The following is a 16,738-nucleotide window of genomic DNA, read 5'->3' as shown; positions in this document are numbered from 1 at the left end:
AAAATTAGCCAGGCGTGGTGGCACAGAATTGTAATCCCAACTACTCGGGAGGCTGAGGCAGGAGAATCACTTGAACCTGGGAGGCGGAAGTTGCAGTGAGCCGAGATGGCGCCACCGCACTCCAGCCTGGACAAGAGCAAAACTCCGTCTCAAAAAAAAAAAAAAAAAAGAAAAGAAAAAATGGTGAGATACTTACTGATTATTTTAAAGTGAAGATTAGTATGTCTTATTTTATACAAGCTACCAAAGAGGAAAAATGTCCGTTTTCCAAGCTAATGAATTTTACCTATTTTGTAAAGACACTTCTCAGGTGTTCTTTTCATCGCAGACTCTTGGGGACAGATTAAAGAGGACTTTTTCACTTAGGAGATTTGTGGAATCAGAATTTAGTGACATTGTCCTGGCAACTTTAGGATCTTGAAATCATGATGGATTGAAAGACACTGACAATTTCAAGGACAGTAAACTATTGTTTGGAAAAGGTTGAACTTACAAATGTTTCCTAAACAACGTATACTTTATTAGCAAGGTTGTGATGGTGCTTCCTTGGAAATACTCTTTCCATTCCCACTGCCACTACCTGATTCAGGCCTCATCACCTCTTGATTAAGCTTTCAGTGTGTTGGTGTATGAAGTTGCCGTCCTCCTTGTTCAGTCCATCTTACATGCTGCTGAGAGTTATTTTCGTGAAAATCAAATGTGTTTACCCCAGTCCTTTAAAGAACTTCATTGGCTCACGCCTGTGATCCCAGCACTATGGGAGGCCGAGGCGGGCGGATCACGAGGTCAGGAGTTCAACACCAGCCTGGCTAACATGGTGAAACCCCATCTCTACTAAAAATACAAAAAGTAGCCGGGCGAGGTGGCAGGTGCCTGTAGTCCCAGCTACTCAGGAGCCTGGGGCAGGAGAATCGCTTGAACCCAGGAGGCGGAGGTTTCAGTGAGCCGAGACCACGCCACTGCACTCCAGCCTGGCAACAGAGCGAGACTCCGTCTCAAAAAAAAAAATAATAATAACTTCATTGGGGCCCTGTCCAGAGCCTGTGCCTGTAGCACAGCCCACATGCCCTTCAGGGTCTGCCCTTAATGTGTTTGGGGACCCCTCTTTCTAGCTAGCTCATCAGCCTTTCTGAATTTGCCAGTCCTGCACACTACACCGTTCCCTGTCATTCCTCTTTATGATGTGTCCTCTGCTGGAATTTCCGCTTCCTGCTGATCTCACTAGGCCTATTCAGGTAGCAGCTGCTCAAGCTGCTTCCCATGGTATTTTATGCAATAAAGTATCAGTACTCAGAGTCACCGCTTGATAGAATTTCTTTTTTCCTTTTTAAAAGCTTCAAACAAATAATGTCTTACCTTTAGATCCCTATAGGTTAAAATATATTTGTTGACTAAAAATTGTGTGTGATTACTGAAAGTGTTCAATGCGGGGAACACACCAGTTCATCATGGAGGCGTTTCATCAGAGTCTAGTTAGAGGAGATATGTCATGGACTGCGTCGTCACAGAAGTGGGGTTTATGTGAGAGAGGAGTTGGAAATCACACCTGAGTGGAGAGCAGCGTGAAAGGGGATGTCAGCAAGAATTTAGGATGTATAGAAAGGATGGTAAAGACACCAGCTGGATGGATCAGGGAGACAGGGAATGCAGAATGCAGGAAATGTGTAATCTCTTAACTTGCACAAACCTAGGTTTCATTTTTGTGTTCTAGTGTGTTACACTGGCGATGACTTCACTTCCCTGAGTGACCGTGAGATGGGTGTGGTCCATATTCACGTGCACTTCGTAGGGCTGTGAGGACTGAGAGAGGTGACCCAATGACTAGTGTCACACAAACGTGACATGTCGTAGGCACCAAATGATTCTAGACAGTGGTTCTGGTTGGTTTTGTGGTCAGTTAGAAACCTTTCATCAAGTGAAACTTTCTTTGCAGAGCAAACAATTGAAAAGTTAATATTCTACATGTACTAAGGTTTGTATTCTCCGTTAATATGGGGGAGTATATGGTAACCTGGTGTTCAGTGCTAGCTATGTTTTTGGCTCATTGCTCAGTTTATGAGAGAGAACGCATAATATTTGTTGTTCGACCATTTTACTTGCAGGATTGAAGAGAGTTGACATATCTAGAAAATGCTTTGAGTTCTTGGACATCACTATTTGAAAACGTACTGATTACCCTTAGTTGAGAATGGGAAAATCTAAAGGGGAAAAGTCACTGGTTCACGCTGTACTATTAGAATTGGTCATCTTCTTGCCTGACTTGTAAGTTAAGGACGCTTGATCTTTGCTGTGATGTAACTTGTTGAGGATGAATTGTAACCAGTTACAATGAATACAAATTCTCCTTTCTGTTTGACCTGGAAAACTTTCCAAAAGGAGATGTCTTTACAATAATGATATATTTGGTGAAACCTGTGGTTTTTTTTTTTTTAAGAGCTTCTGGTGACAGTATTGAAAGAGGAAACTAATCTGTATTGTCAGCATAGCCACAGCTAGCACTAGTCATTTCTTGAGAGGTGGAGCTGTTTCTCAGAAAACACGCTGTTTAAGGGTAGGAGGTGAAGGGACTCCTTGTCAGAAATTGGCTTAATTTTTATCCAAGTTATAAACCACAGTTCTGTTTGGGTATTGCATTTCTTCATTCACTCAGTGACAAGAATTAAGGCAGATGATGCCTGTAGAAAAAAAAGGTGTGTGTTCTTGATAGTTCTGCTACTGGTGCTAGTAGAGGTTGAGAAATAAGATTTCCTGTGAAGTGTGGTTTGGTTGTTTTTGTGGTATCTCATGCAAAAGAGTTTGAACTATGTTCATTTTTCTCTGTTTATTGGATCCTTTAAAAGATAGGAAAGGGTGAGATCACCAGACTTACAATGATGGTGGAGTACTGTGGGCTTTGGGACTCCCGTAGCCCAAAGGTTATGGGATGCTGCTGTCACAATAATCTCATTTCAGAGGTTCCTGTGGAAGAGGAGAAAGGATGTACCTTTCTGTGCGTTCTCATTCAGAAGTCAAAAGTTCTTAATGATTTTTAATGGTTTTTAATGATTCGTTTACAGATTTGGAGCTACCGACTGATGGTATCTGGGCAGGGTAAAGACCTGTGACTCAGGTTGTCAGGGAACCTGTGTGTGCGCTCACAAACTCGGAACTTTGTGTTATGATCCTTAACTGGAGAAGAGGCAGTGCCCTTCTTTGTTATCTTCACTAAAGAGTATGAATTATAAAGTCACAGTTTCTCATAAAAAGGCTTTCATAGTTTCACTTCCTGAAATGTGTATATTCACAATCTTTTGCAATAGTTATTTTAAGGTGATGTGTTTTAGTTAATTTTTGTCTCTACAGCCTCTTCTAAATCAAAAAGTTATATATGCTCTTAATTTTATATTAATCTTTTTAAATTTTTGTTTTTTGTAATTTTAATATATTTTTAATTTATTTTAAAGTTTTATTTCTCTTTTGCTTTAAGATTTTTCTTTTTAAATTGTTTTTCATTTTTCCTTCATATGTATTTTTCTTAATAGAACAGAAGAATTAAAATAATATCTAGTGATGTGTAGGTATTTGAGTTTTGTTTTTAATCAGCCTTGAGAAGAAAATGTAGGCTCAAATAACATTTGTAGTTGTAAATAGCTATAGAGTTTTCCCAAGGATTACCTTTCTTAGTATTATCTGATAACAAAATTAAAAAAAAAAATCCTGAGAAAATTCACTGTTCCTTTGCTTTTGTTGACTCTATAAATTAATGTGAAATAGGAAGCGAGGCTGCTGCCAGGGGCTGAGCCCTGTAGACCCAGTGCCCTGCAGGTAGTGCCCTCCTCCATACTGCCCCCCAGGACTGGATCTGGGCCTTTCTGGTTTGTGGTTACTGTGCTTATAGAGCATTGAGGTAACCCCTGGTGCATATTTTACAGATTGAAGGAAAGTAACAGTGGATTTTAGTTCAGAGTCCTGCGGGTGAGGTATCAAACACTCTGGCTAAAGGTCTTTCTCTAGGTTTACTTCCTCCATAGCTGGGCAAGGGTGTGGGGTGGTGCCATGTGGGGTAACCAGATTCCCAGCACCCTGTGAGGTAGACCTTCCTGGGTTTTATGGATTCCTACCGCATGTTAGCCAAATGGCTGTTTTCAGTTGTGCAATAGATATGAGTAGCCTTTGGTTTGTGTTCTTTCTGTGATTACAACATGAGGAAATACATTCCTCTGGTGTGATATTTTAGTGGAACTTTAATTTTAAAATCATGTAGCATTCTAAAACCAGGCATTATTTTTTTGATGTGTTGTCTAGGAGATACGTGGTCTTCATTTTAATTAGGTTGCTGACCTTTTTACTGTTTTACATAATATAACAGTTAAAGGGTGATTAAACTGTTAAAAAAAAAAAAAAGTGATTTTTAAAAAAGTGCTTGTTGACATCATCTTTCCGAGAACACTAGTATATGTGATTTACTATAACAAGATCTTAGTTTTTCCTGTTGGCAAATGACATGTAATATTTACAGAGGTCTTGGGTTTAGTCCAGCAGAAACATCTCAGATAAATTGATGTGTGAAACTAAAGCCATTTTACATTTCCTTTCATATGGGGATAATATAAACAGTTTTTTCGTTTAAAAGTAAAGAGAGACCGGCTATTTAGTATGGATTTCTTTGAGGGGACAACTTGTAATAGTATGCATTCTCTAGAGTTAAACATCAGACACCATGTTTTTAGTTTTATAATTCAGTGATATGCATCCGGCAGTTGTGTGTTGAGGATTCTGAGTTAATTCATGGGCTTTTTCTCCTGGTGTCATGCTTGTCTTCCTTTTCCATCTAAATGTATATGGTCACATTTTGTATTTCACATATTTAAATTAGCATAAATTCTCAATCTATGAGATTTTTACTTTTAAAAACTAGAAATATCTCTAAACTGTTAACAGAGTCTAAGTAGTGAAGTATCTTCAGTGGCCTTTTAAAAAATACAATTGGAATATTCCAAGTGTCTGTAAATATTTTCAGCATTTAACCTAAACACAGTTCAGTGCTAAAATGTATTTATAGTGGAATTCTTATCTATTGAGCAACGAAGAGGGTGAAATATAGTAACCTCGGAAATGTAGTCTCATCTTTTTGAGACCAGTTACTGTTTTGTAGGTAGATCAATCAATTCTTAGGTACCAAGAATCTGAATGATCCTTTTACTTTTAGGAAGGTAAGTACTTTATTCATTTAACTATGTTTACTTCTGTTCAATTTTTCAAGTCACAATGGCTAATGTGCTACAAACAGAAGCACTTCCCTTCCAGCACTGTAGTAACAAACAAGATTACATTTTATAGTTCTTAAACAAAAGTAGAGAATAGTTTAGGATTTGTCTCAACTCTCTTATGATGCTAATCCATTTTTCTTATTTCTTCTATCCTTTTGTAAATACCTAGAATATTAATATGAAGATAAGAAAACAGTAAGTTTGAAATGACAGTTGTGGTTTATCATTCTCTGTTTTCAGATGATCACAGCCGTGTTAAACTGCAGAATGCTGAGAATGATTATATTAATGCCAGTTTAGTTGACATAGAAGAGGCACAAAGGAGTTACATCTTAACACAGGCAAGTAGTACGATACCAAGCAAATGTCTGAAAATGATATGTTTGTGGTTGTTCTGCTTTAAATCATAGGGAAAAGTATATCTTGACTTCTTTTGGAAATGAAATGGTATTTCAGTTTTTTCTGACGATGTAATGAATTTTGGACGTTATAAAGTTTTGAAGCTTTGAGTATTTAAGATAAAAGGCAAGTTATTTTTAATATTACATGTTCTGTGAAGGAAAATTCTTATGAAATGGCTTAGGCCAGTTCTTTGGGCAGGTTGTTCCTTACATTGTATCTGACACAGAGCTCTGCAAATGCTTCTTAGCATCTTCTGTTTCTCTTCCCATACCCTGTGGCAAAACCAGAGGCCCTAGACCCCTCTTCTGTAGCTCCCCCTGCCTCGCATATATCTTCAGAGAGTGCGCCAGGCCCTGGATGGTGTATGGCCGTCTTTGAGGACCTGTGCAGGTGCTGAGACCAGGTGCTCCAGAGGCCCAGCTGCAAGGCCTTGTGCTCCCTTTGGCCTTCTGTCCAGTTGCCTCTGAGCGCATCAGCCACACCTGTGTGCAAGCATGATTTTCCTTCCATTCTGAGATAATGGGAGAGATTTTTGTGTATCCACAGCTACTCTTTATTCATCAAGTAATAAAGACTTGATTAATGGTGCTGTCACTTCCCCCTAAAGATTTTTAAATATTCAAGAGATACACCATAATATTTGATATTTTTGAAAACGTAACTCGAATCAGAATGATTTACTTGAAAGACAAAAATATTTGATAAGTAAAAAGATAGGCAGATTAATGTAACTATGAGCTATTAGACTGCATCAGTTCAAAGGAAACTAAAATGCATTATTTTACTTGAGGTAATACAGCTCCTGCAAGTCAAAAATAGAAAAACAGCCCATGGAAAAAACTGGCATAGGACATAAACTCCTAGTTCAAAGAACGAAACAAAGGTGGACACCTTGCACGTGAAGAGATGCTCCCTTCATTCAGCAACCAGGGAATGGGCCTTTCCCCTGTCAGGACAGGAGAGATTTCAAAGTGTGTGGTACTCAGTCTTCAAATACTCTGACCGACCAAGAAAGTCTACTTAGAGAAATACAGTCAGACATAAAGACATACATGATAGGCCAGGCGTGGTGGCTCACGCCTGTAATCCCAGCACTTTAGGAGGCTGAGGCACATGGATCACCTGAGATCAGGAGTTTGAGACCAGCCTAGCCAACATGGTGAAACCCCATCTTTACTAAAAATACAAAAATTAGCTGGGTGTGGTGGCGGCCACCTATAATCCCAGCTACCCAGGAGTCTGAGGCAGGAGAATCGCTTGAACCTGGGGGTTGGAGGTGGCAGTGAGGCAGGATAGCACCACTGCACTCCAGCCTGGGCGAAAGAGCAAAACTCTGTCCAAAAAAAAAAAAGACATATGTGATCATGTTCATTGCAGTCTTATTTTAACGCATCAGACTCAAGCAATCTGTAAGGGACTGGCTAAAGAAGTTAATCATACATACACCATTAGTGGTTATTTTTGGAGCTGGGGAATAGAGACTTTAATTTTCCATTTTCTTCCTTTCTGTAATATTAGAAGTTTTTTAAAATGTGCATTCGTATTTTAAACTACTGTTTAGAGTTAAAAATTTTATTTTCTGTTTGAAATAACTACAGTTGACCCTTGAACTACACAGGGTTGAACTGTACTAGTCCACTTACAGGCAAATTTTTTTCAACCAAAAACGGGTTGGAAATACGGTATTCATGAGATGTGAAATCCATGCATACAGAGGGCTGACTGTGTATCTGCAGGTTCTGCAGGGCCGCCAGTGGGGTTTGGACCTGTGTGGATTTTGGTATACTGCAGTGGGTGGGGGCGGATTGGGTCCTAGAACCAGTCCCCTGTGTATCTCCAGGAACAACTAATAACATTACAAAATAGAGAAGAATTACCACCCTAGATCCCTTATCACAACACTCTCTCCCTCTGTACCCTTTTTCTCCTTTTCTTTTTTTTGTTTTTTGTTCTCTTCTGAGTTCTTAAAAACACAGGTCTTTCTCAAGATTCTAAATTAGCCTTTTTTTTTTTTTCCTTCCCTCCAGTCTGCACTACAGCCCTTTAAGACCATGGTTTTAACCTTTGTAACCTAAGATAGGGCAGACTACTGTCATGGTACCTGTGCTTGAATCTTGGTGCCAGCATTTCATTGGGTATTCACTGACCCAGCAAAGACTTACTGAGACCTACTGTGTGGCAGGCATTGTTTCAGTAAAACAGACTTGTTACCACCCTACTGTAAAATGTTACAAATTTTACATTCCAGTGGGAAATAAAATGAATTAACAGTTAATCATTTTGTAATAGTGTTTTCACATGCTTTGTATAATTTAAACCTTAAGACAACCCACTGTGGTAAATAGTATTACCTTTACTTTATACACGAGGAATCTAAGGAGATCCAGAGATATTAAATAACTTTTTTTTTTTGAGATGGAGTCTCACTCTGTTGCCCAGCCTGGAGTGCAGTGATGTGATCTCAGCTCACCACAACCTCTGCCTCCCAGATTCAAGTGATTCTCGTGCTTCAGCCTCCCGAGTAGCTGGGATTACAGGTGCTCACCACCACTCCCAGCTACTTTCTGTATTTTTAGTAGGGACGGGGTTTCACCGTGTTGCTCAGGCTGGTCTCAAACTCCTGGCCTCAGATGATCCACCTGCCTTGGCCTCCCAAAGTGCTGGGATTACAGGTGTGAGCCACCGCGCCCAGCCTCCTAGTGATTGTTTTTGAACTTCTTGTCGCTGTGTGTGTCCTGAAGGAGCCCTGCACATTTAATGCGAGAACTCAGAAGCCTGCGTCTGGCTTTTTGTTCTCTCCTGAGTTCCTCTCTATATTTGTCAGGTCTCTGTTGGATATTTTTACTGGATTTCAAAATCTGCACGTTTTCTGTCTTTTTTACCAAGGCAGCTGCCTTCCTATTTTTCTCATTGGGATTGAAACTGTCGTCATTGTCTGCCAAGTTCTTTCTGATCTTCTGTTGCCCCTCCCTTTTTTCAGAGCTCTCTTCAATTACACCTGTCCTATTGCAGCAGCTTTTTAAGGTCTCCCCTTGCCACCATCCTTGTCACTCTACTGGTGTAATTGCCGACTGCATCCCTCCACTTCCACTTCACTGATCTATTTGTCTTTCCCAAATATGCCCTAAACTTTCATGCACTTTGCCTTATGCTTAGAGGGCCTGGAATGGACCCTAACTGCCTCCCATTCTTCTGAATTCCCTCTCTGTATTAGGACCTTTTTTGAGGCTCTTCTGTAGTTTCCTTCTCAGCCTTTCCTGCTCCCTAAAACCTGGGTTTAATTTACTCATATTCTTGTGGTACTTAACTGTGTCCATTAGTCATACAAGTATTTCTCCTTGCCACCTGTGCAAGCTCTTCAAGAGCCAAGACTGCATCTCATTCTAGCTCTTGGCCTTGCACCTAGCAGGTTGTTTAGAATGGAGGATACAGAAAACTAGAGATCCAAAATGCTTATTACCCCAGCTCTTCTGATTGTCCTTTTTAGATTATTGTTTCAGTCATCTTTTTCTTCTGAGTTTTATGAATTAGTATTTTTTTAAAAATCACCTCCTTGGTGTATTATGTCTGTTTTGCAGATGAACAAAATTGGTAGCATTGCTAGTAAATAGAAGAGCTGAGATGTGAATCTCTGTCCCTCTGATTTAAAAACCTGTGGCTGGGTGTAGTGGCTCACACCTGTAATCCCAGCACTTTGGGAGGCTGAGGCAGGCGATCATCACCTGAGGTCAGGAGTTTGAGACCAGCCTGGCCAACATGGTAAAACTCCGTCTCTACTAAAACTACAAAAATTAGCCGGGCATGGTGGTGCACGCCTGTCATCCCAGCTACTCAGGAGGCTGAGGCAGGGAGAATTGCTTGCATCCAGGAGGCAGAGGTTGCAGTGAGCTGAGATGGTGCCATTGCACTCCATCCTGGGCAACAGAGCAAGACTCCCATCTCGAAAAAAGAAAAACCAGTGTTCTTTATACTATAGCAGCTATGTTCCTGTTTATTATTTAGTCTTTAGGATCACCAGTGGAATGGCACGGGATGTGATTGTGTGTATACACCAAGGAGTGACCTCACTGGCAAATTGCTACATCCTTTTTTTTTTTTTTGAGACGGAGTCTCGCTCTGTCGCCCAGGCTGGAGTGCAGTGGCCGGATCTCAGCTCACTGCAAGCTCCGCCTCCCGGGTTCATGCCATTCTCCTGCCTCAGCCTCCCGAGTAGCTGAGACTACAGGCGTCCGCCACATCGCCCGGCTAGTTTTTTGTATTTTTTTTTTAGTAGAGACGGGGTTTCACCGTGTTAGCCAGGATGGTCTCGATCTCCTGACCTCGTGATCCGCCCGTCTCGGCCTCCCAAAGTGCTGGGATTACAGGCTTGAGCCACCGCGCCCGGCCTTTTTTTTTTTTAAATAAAGAAAAAGGCATTCATTTTACTGGGGATTTCCTCATTGCTGTTTTTACCTCTAGACTGTGTTTTGTTTTGGAAGTAGATCAAGTAATAGAAAAACAAGTTGAGTGAAGAAAACGCTATTCTCAAATATTAGGTTGTAGTTTGTCGGGATCCTCACTAGACTTCTAGCATTTTTACAACTTAACCTTGGTTTATTCATTTAAGTAATATTTATTGAGTATCTGCTACATACCAAGGAGTACACCGGGCCTCAAGATGCTTTTAGTCGGCCAGGCACCATGGCTCACACCTATAATCCCAGCACTTTGGGAGGCCGAGGCAGGTGGATCACTTGAGGTCAGGAGTTCGAGACCAAACTGGCCAACATAATGAAACCCTGTCTCTACTAAAAATACAAAATTTAGCCAGGTGTGGTGTTGGGCGCCTGTAATCCCAGCTCCATGGGAGGCTTAGGCAGGAGAATCTCTTGAACCTGGGAGGCGGAGGTTACGGCGAGCTGAGATCGCGACGCTTCTCTCTAGCCCGGGTGACAAGAGACGCCGTCTCAGAAAATAAAAAATGCTTTCAGTCTAGAACCACTTTGACCCCCTTGTTGCACGTGGGTCTGAAGCTCTGGGCAGCCCTAGCCCCCACTCCTGACTCTGCCCCTAACTCTTCCCACTCTGCTACATTCCATGTGAGTTGAACGCATGTTCAGAGTTATTTTAGGTGTAGCAAAACTACATCTCATTTTATCCTTCTCGGTTAAAACTAGTTAAAATTTGTACATAGGCTTCTCATCTCTTATTAGTCCTTTCTTTTACCCTGTGCTATCATTAAAATGTGAAGCAGTTGGAAATACATGAAATATTTTGCTTTTGTCCCCATGGCATTGTTGTAACATGGACTGTTGTCCCTTTTTGACTCTGCCCAATACTCTTCCATTGAGGCCATACATACTGTGCATTTGTAGATTAACAGTTTCATTGTGGTTCAGGTACTTGAATGATTCCTACTTTTTCTAGAAATCTTTTTGTAGTTGACTTGAGTTGATTGGCTGGCCAGTGATAGTGGACTTTTTCTCGTGGATCTTCTATGATGTGTGGGAGGCAGGTCCTGTCATTTGACTGTGGAAGATGAAGAGGACAGAAATTTCCTTTGTCTACCTTCTTTGCAGCTGGAACATGATCTGTCAGACACTCCTACTTGTGATTTTGTCTCTGGTTTGCCTATAAATTGTTTATGAATACTACAGCCACCTTCATATGGCAGTGCCAGCAAAAGCAAGGGGATAGTAGTGACAGTATCAAGAGCAGCATCCCAGGTTGACTTTCTTTGTGGCAGGACCTTGCTTGTGCCTCAACCCTTGGTTCCTCCCCAAGCTTGGCTCTCTAGTCCTCAACTCTGAAAGCCACCTGATATCTTAATTCCTTTTTTGCCTAAGAAAATAAAAGTCAATTTTGATAATTTACAACCAAAAATCCTAAGTAGCACAGACCTGGTTTTGAAATCAGGTGGATTGGAAGTCTTGGTTTACTTCTTGTAAGCCCGTCCACTGTCTGTCTTGTAACATCCCAGGAGCAGACTTGACGAGGCCTTCCTGGAGCCTTGCTCTTTCTGTCTGCTTCCCTCATCTGCTCTTTCTCCTTTCTCCTCACAGGGTCCACTTCCTAACACATGCTGCCATTTCTGGCTTATGGTTTGGCAGCAGAAGACCAAAGCCGTTGTCATGCTGAACCGCATTGTGGAGAAAGAGTCGGTGAGTAATACTTAATATTTACAGCTTAGTATACCGTATGTGATCATTAGCATATAAAGATTTTCATTTTGGGGCCAATATTCATTCCTTAGTTTTGGCCTTTAATTGCTAAAGGCTAGTGGTCAAAGTGTTTCTGTCCAGAAAAACTCATTTATCCTTTTCCTTTCTTATTTTAAGTATTTATATAACAATTGCAGACCTTTCATCTCCAAGATAGAAATATAATGGAATAAGTACTGACCAGCAGTGATATATAGATCTTTGGGATCCCTAGGAATCCTTATTGACCTGTTGTCAGTAAGCCCTCTTCCAGCTTTAAGATCTTGTACTGTTCTACTTCAGATTTCTTACTTTATTCTACATTTCATAATTGCTGGTTTTTACTGATGATGAAAATTTCCTAATCCACTTCTAATCAGATGTGGCAATGACATGCCAGAATTTCCGGCAGTGTCAGCATAGTCGTTTACAGTGATTTTTCCTGATCTTCAGTATCATTTAAAAATTAGGGATTAGGCCAGGCACAGTGACTCAAATCTGTAATCCCAGCACTTTGGGAGGCTGAGGCAGGCAGATCACTTGAGGGCAAGAGTTTGAGACCAGCCTGGCCAACATGGTGAAACCTCGTCTCTACCAAAAATACAAAAATTAGCCGGGTGTAGTCCCAGCTACTTGGGAGGCTGAGGTAGGACAACCGCTTCAACCTAGGAGGTGGAGGTTGCAGTGAGCCGAGATTGTGCCACTGCACCCCAGCCTGGATGGTCAAGTGAGACTCTTATCTCCAAACCACTGCACTTCAGCCTGGGCGGTAGAGTGAGACTCCATCTCAAAAAAAAAAAAAAAAAATTAAGGATTATGACATTGTCAGTTTGAGCAGCATTGCAGACTAAATGATTTGCAAATTTCATTTTTCTCATTTTGGAGTATAATTACTGTATTAATAAGATAACACTGCCACCAGAATTTAGAAATCATGTTTATGGTGGTCGGACCTGGATGGTTAACCAGTGTCAGGTTTAATTATTTTGGGGAAGATTACTTCAGAGGTGGTGGGTAATGTGCTGTTCATCAAGAGACCCATAATGTCTGATTATTGTTCTTTTTATTAATAGCCATTATTGGTCAGTGCTCAGCTTCTTAATTCATTATGGGTTACAGATGGTGATAATCCAGTTCTGTCATTACTACTTTTAAAAGCAGTTTTCCAAAAAAAGTGGATTCCCTGTTGAGGTCATCTGTCCTCAACAGATGACCAATTAGGAGTTTTTCTGGTGGAGAGTGGCAGGAGAGGATGAATTATTATGGGTTTAGACATATTGGGTTCATTTTACTCCTTTGCAGTTATTTTCCTTATTTTTGATCAAATTATCCTGTCATTGGCTAGCAGCAATCTCTTTAGGTTGGGTCCTGAGTCCTTTTTGTTTTTGAGATGGAGTCTCGCTCTGTTGCCCAAGCAGGAGTACAGTGGCATGATTTCAGCTCACTTCAACCTCCGCTTCCTGGGGTCAAGCGATTCTCCCGCCTGAGCCTCCCGAGTAACTGGGGTTACAAGCACCCACCACTATGTGGCTAATTTTTGTAGAGACTGTTTTACCATATTGGCCAGGCTGGTCTCAAGCTCCTGACCTCAAGTGATCTGCCCATCTCAGCCTCCCAAAGTGGTGGGATTACAAGCATGAGTCACCTCACCCAGCCCTGAGTCCTTTTTAACAAACCTTTTTAATAGTTTCCTGCCGGGCGCGGTGGCTCACGCCTGTAATCCCAGCACTTTGGGAGGCCGAGGCAGGCGGATCACAAGGTCAGGAGATCGAGACCACGGTGAAACCCCGTCTCTACTAAAAATACAAAAAAAAAATTAGCCGGGCGCGGTTGTGGGCGCCTGTAGTCCCAGCTACTCGGGAGGCTGAGGCAGGAGAATGGCATGAACCCGGGAGGCGGAGCTTGCAGTGAGCCGAGATCGCGCCACTGCACTCCAGCCTGGGTGACAGAGCGAGACTCCGTCTCAAAAAAAAAAAAAAAATAGTTTCCTTGGCTGGGTGCAGTGGCTCACACCTGTAATCCCAGCACTTTGGGGAGTTAGGTGGATTGCTTGAGCCCAGGAATTTGAGACCAGCCTGGGCAAATGGTGAAACTCTGTCTCTGCAAAAAATACAAAAATTAACTGGGCGTGGTGGCGCATGCCTGTAGTCCCAGCTACCTGGGGGACTGAAGCAGGAGGATCGCTTGAGGCCAGGAAGACGGCTGCAGTTAGCTGTGATCCTGCCACTGCACTCCAGCCTGGGTGACAGAGAGAGACCCTGTCTCAAAAAAAAAATTTTTTTTTCTTGGTATCTGTAATGACTGCATATTGCAGGCTCCTCTCGAACGCTTGCTGCCCAGACCTGGAGCCAGTCATTTCTCTGCGGAGCTTTGGTTTCTTTTAATGGGCGGTAGTATTTCAAGATCACAGCAAAAATAAGGATATGTGTTGCTACTGGACTGGTCATTGTTTTTAGGGCTTTTCAGTGGACAAAAGCTAAGGAACAATATGTATATGTTAAGATAACCTACTTTAAGAGTTCATAATATTTCCAATTTAAATTTGGAGCTATAAGGGCTGCTTAGCCCCTTCCATCTTATATCTGCTATTTCCTTTTTCATACCAATAATCCTGGTTCTCAAAGAGATGAGAGATACAAGCTATCTTGTAATGATCATTTCCTTCTTCCCATATCACATACAAAACATAGCCATAATCATCATATCATCTACTACCAAAATAATTACTGAAAATGGTTTACAATTTTTAATATTTTTTTTCTCTTCCTGATGTTTCTGAGTTGTAGTTTACAAATGTAAGTCTGTCCCTTATATCCCTTGTAGACTCTTAGTTCTATAAGCAAGCATTAGTTAATATTCATCAACAGTCTGTCTTGATGTCTCCCCAGTCACTCTGACTACAGCTCATTCTCTAGTGGATCCTACGGAGGGACTTGTGAGCATTATAGTCTCCGATTTTTTTACATGTCACTGATGGTTCATCTGCTGTCTTAATATCTGAAAGTCAGTTTGGCGGGATATAAAATCCTTGACTCACGTGCTATTCTTTGAACAGCTTAAACATTTTTCCGTTTCCTTCTGGTCTTCCACCAAAGTCTAATGGACATCTTATTTCCTTTATAAGTCTCTTGTTCTTTTTATCTACACTACCCAATAAATTCCTTTTTTCTTTTTCCTCAGGTATTATTTGTTTTACCAAAAATACGTCTTAGTGATTGGCCATTCTTGGTCAGTTTTTACAGGTACACGATGTCTTATTGAGTGTTTGACTTCAAGTACTTTTTTCTTAGTTTTTAAATACTTTTTGTTAAAGAAATTCGAGTTACAGTCCTTAGTATTTGTTCTGCTCCCTTGCTTGCTTTAATGTTCCTCTTTGGGTCTTCCTATTATACATATGTTGGATTTTCTTTGCCTATCTTTTTTGTTCGTCACATTCTCTTATCCTGTTTATCTATTTCTGTTTTACTTAAAAAAGATTTGTTTTTTTCTGGCCAGGTTTGAGGGCTCACAGCTATAATCCCAGCACTTTGGGAGGCTGAGGCAGGAGGGTCCCTTGAGCCCAGGAATTCAAAACCAGCCTCGACAACAAAGTGAGACCCTACCTCTACAAAAAATACAAAAAGTAGCCAGGTGCGGTGACATGCACCTGGAGTGCCAGCTGGGGTTGGGAGATCACTTGAGCCCAGAAGATTGAGGCTGAAGTGAGCCAGGTTCACCCCAGTGCGCTCCAACCTGGGCTACAGAGCTCTTAAGACCCTGTCTCTTAAAAAAAAAAAAAAAATTGTTTTCCTCTTAAGGCATTATTATCTATTGTGTTTAGTTCTCTCTTCCTTCCGGTTTAATCCTCATTTCTGAAATGATGTGTTCTATTATTTGAACTTTTCTTCTATCTTGTTTCTGAGTTGTTCTAATTTTTAGTCTTTTACTTCTTATATCATTTTTTGTTTGTCTTTTAACACCTTTTAAAGAATTAATTCATAGTGTTTATTGGTTTGGGAGACGTTTTTATTGTTTGTAGTTGTTATTTGGAAAAGGAGAAATGGCCATTTTTTTAAAATATTTTTTTTCTGGTATTTTTGTCCTACCGAAATGACTATTTTGCCTTGCTTCAGTCTGCTGGCTTCATACTTTGGCATTTGGGAAGATATGTTTATTGTCACGGAGTTGAATTTCATATCAGTAGTTCTGCCAAACTCTAGGTAAAAGGGGCTTATCTTCTCATTCTCTCCCCCAGTTTAATTTTAGTAAGCAAATATGCAATGTTATTTCTAAATGTCATTTTTTTGTTTGTTTGTTTTGAGACTGGGTCTCACTTTTGTCATCCAAGCCGGAGGGCAGTGGCACAGCCTCAGTGCAGCCTCGACTGCCCATGCTCAGGTCATGTTCCCACTTCATACTCCCGAGCAGCTGGGACTATAGGGGTGCGCCACCGCACCCAGCTCATTTTTTGTATTTTTTGTAGAGACAGGAATTCGCCATGTTGTCCAGGCTGAATTTCACGCTGTTGCCCAGGCCAAACTCCTGGGCTCAAGTGATCCACCCACCTCAGCTTCCCAAAGTGCTAGGATTACAGGCGTGAGTCACATGTGCCTGGCCTTAGATGGAATATTGAGTAGTAGATTCATAGGCATTTGTGGAAAATACTTGTAAAATAAAGCCTCTTCAGCAACCTATTTTTTTTTTTTTGAGACGGAGTCTTGCTGTGTTGCCCAGGCTGGAGTGCAGCGGTGCGATCTCTGCTCACTGCAAGCTCCGCCTCCCGGGTTCACGCCATTCTCCTGTCTCAGCCTCCCTAGTAGCTGGGACTACAGGCGCCCACCACCACACTTGGCTAATTTTTTGCATTTTTAGTAGAGACGGAGTTTCACCGTGTTAGCCAGGATGGTCTCAATCTCGTGACCTCATGAT

At 41.3% G+C, this 16,738-nt stretch overlaps 1 protein-coding gene across 6 annotated transcripts in view; it reads left to right on the top strand.

The window, feature by feature from the left end:
• Positions 1–16,738, top strand: part of LOC105478932 (protein tyrosine phosphatase non-receptor type 2) — a 100,662-nt gene that overhangs the window by 44,014 nt on the left and 39,910 nt on the right. For all 6 annotated transcript variants that reach the window (XM_071085734.1, XM_071085733.1, XM_071085732.1 and 3 more), the window contains 2 exons: positions 5,490–5,590; positions 11,693–11,791. In XM_071085734.1, the coding sequence (XP_070941835.1) occupies positions 5,490–5,590; positions 11,693–11,791 (200 nt within the window). The remainder of the gene's footprint in view (positions 1–5,489; positions 5,591–11,692; positions 11,792–16,738) is intronic.

This window comes from Macaca nemestrina, chromosome 19 (genome assembly GCF_043159975.1).
Source record: "Macaca nemestrina isolate mMacNem1 chromosome 19, mMacNem.hap1, whole genome shotgun sequence".
Taxonomy (NCBI): domain Eukaryota; kingdom Metazoa; phylum Chordata; class Mammalia; order Primates; family Cercopithecidae; genus Macaca; species Macaca nemestrina.
Note: the sequence above shows the minus strand (reverse complement) of the source record. Positions and strands in the feature narration are given on the sequence as shown.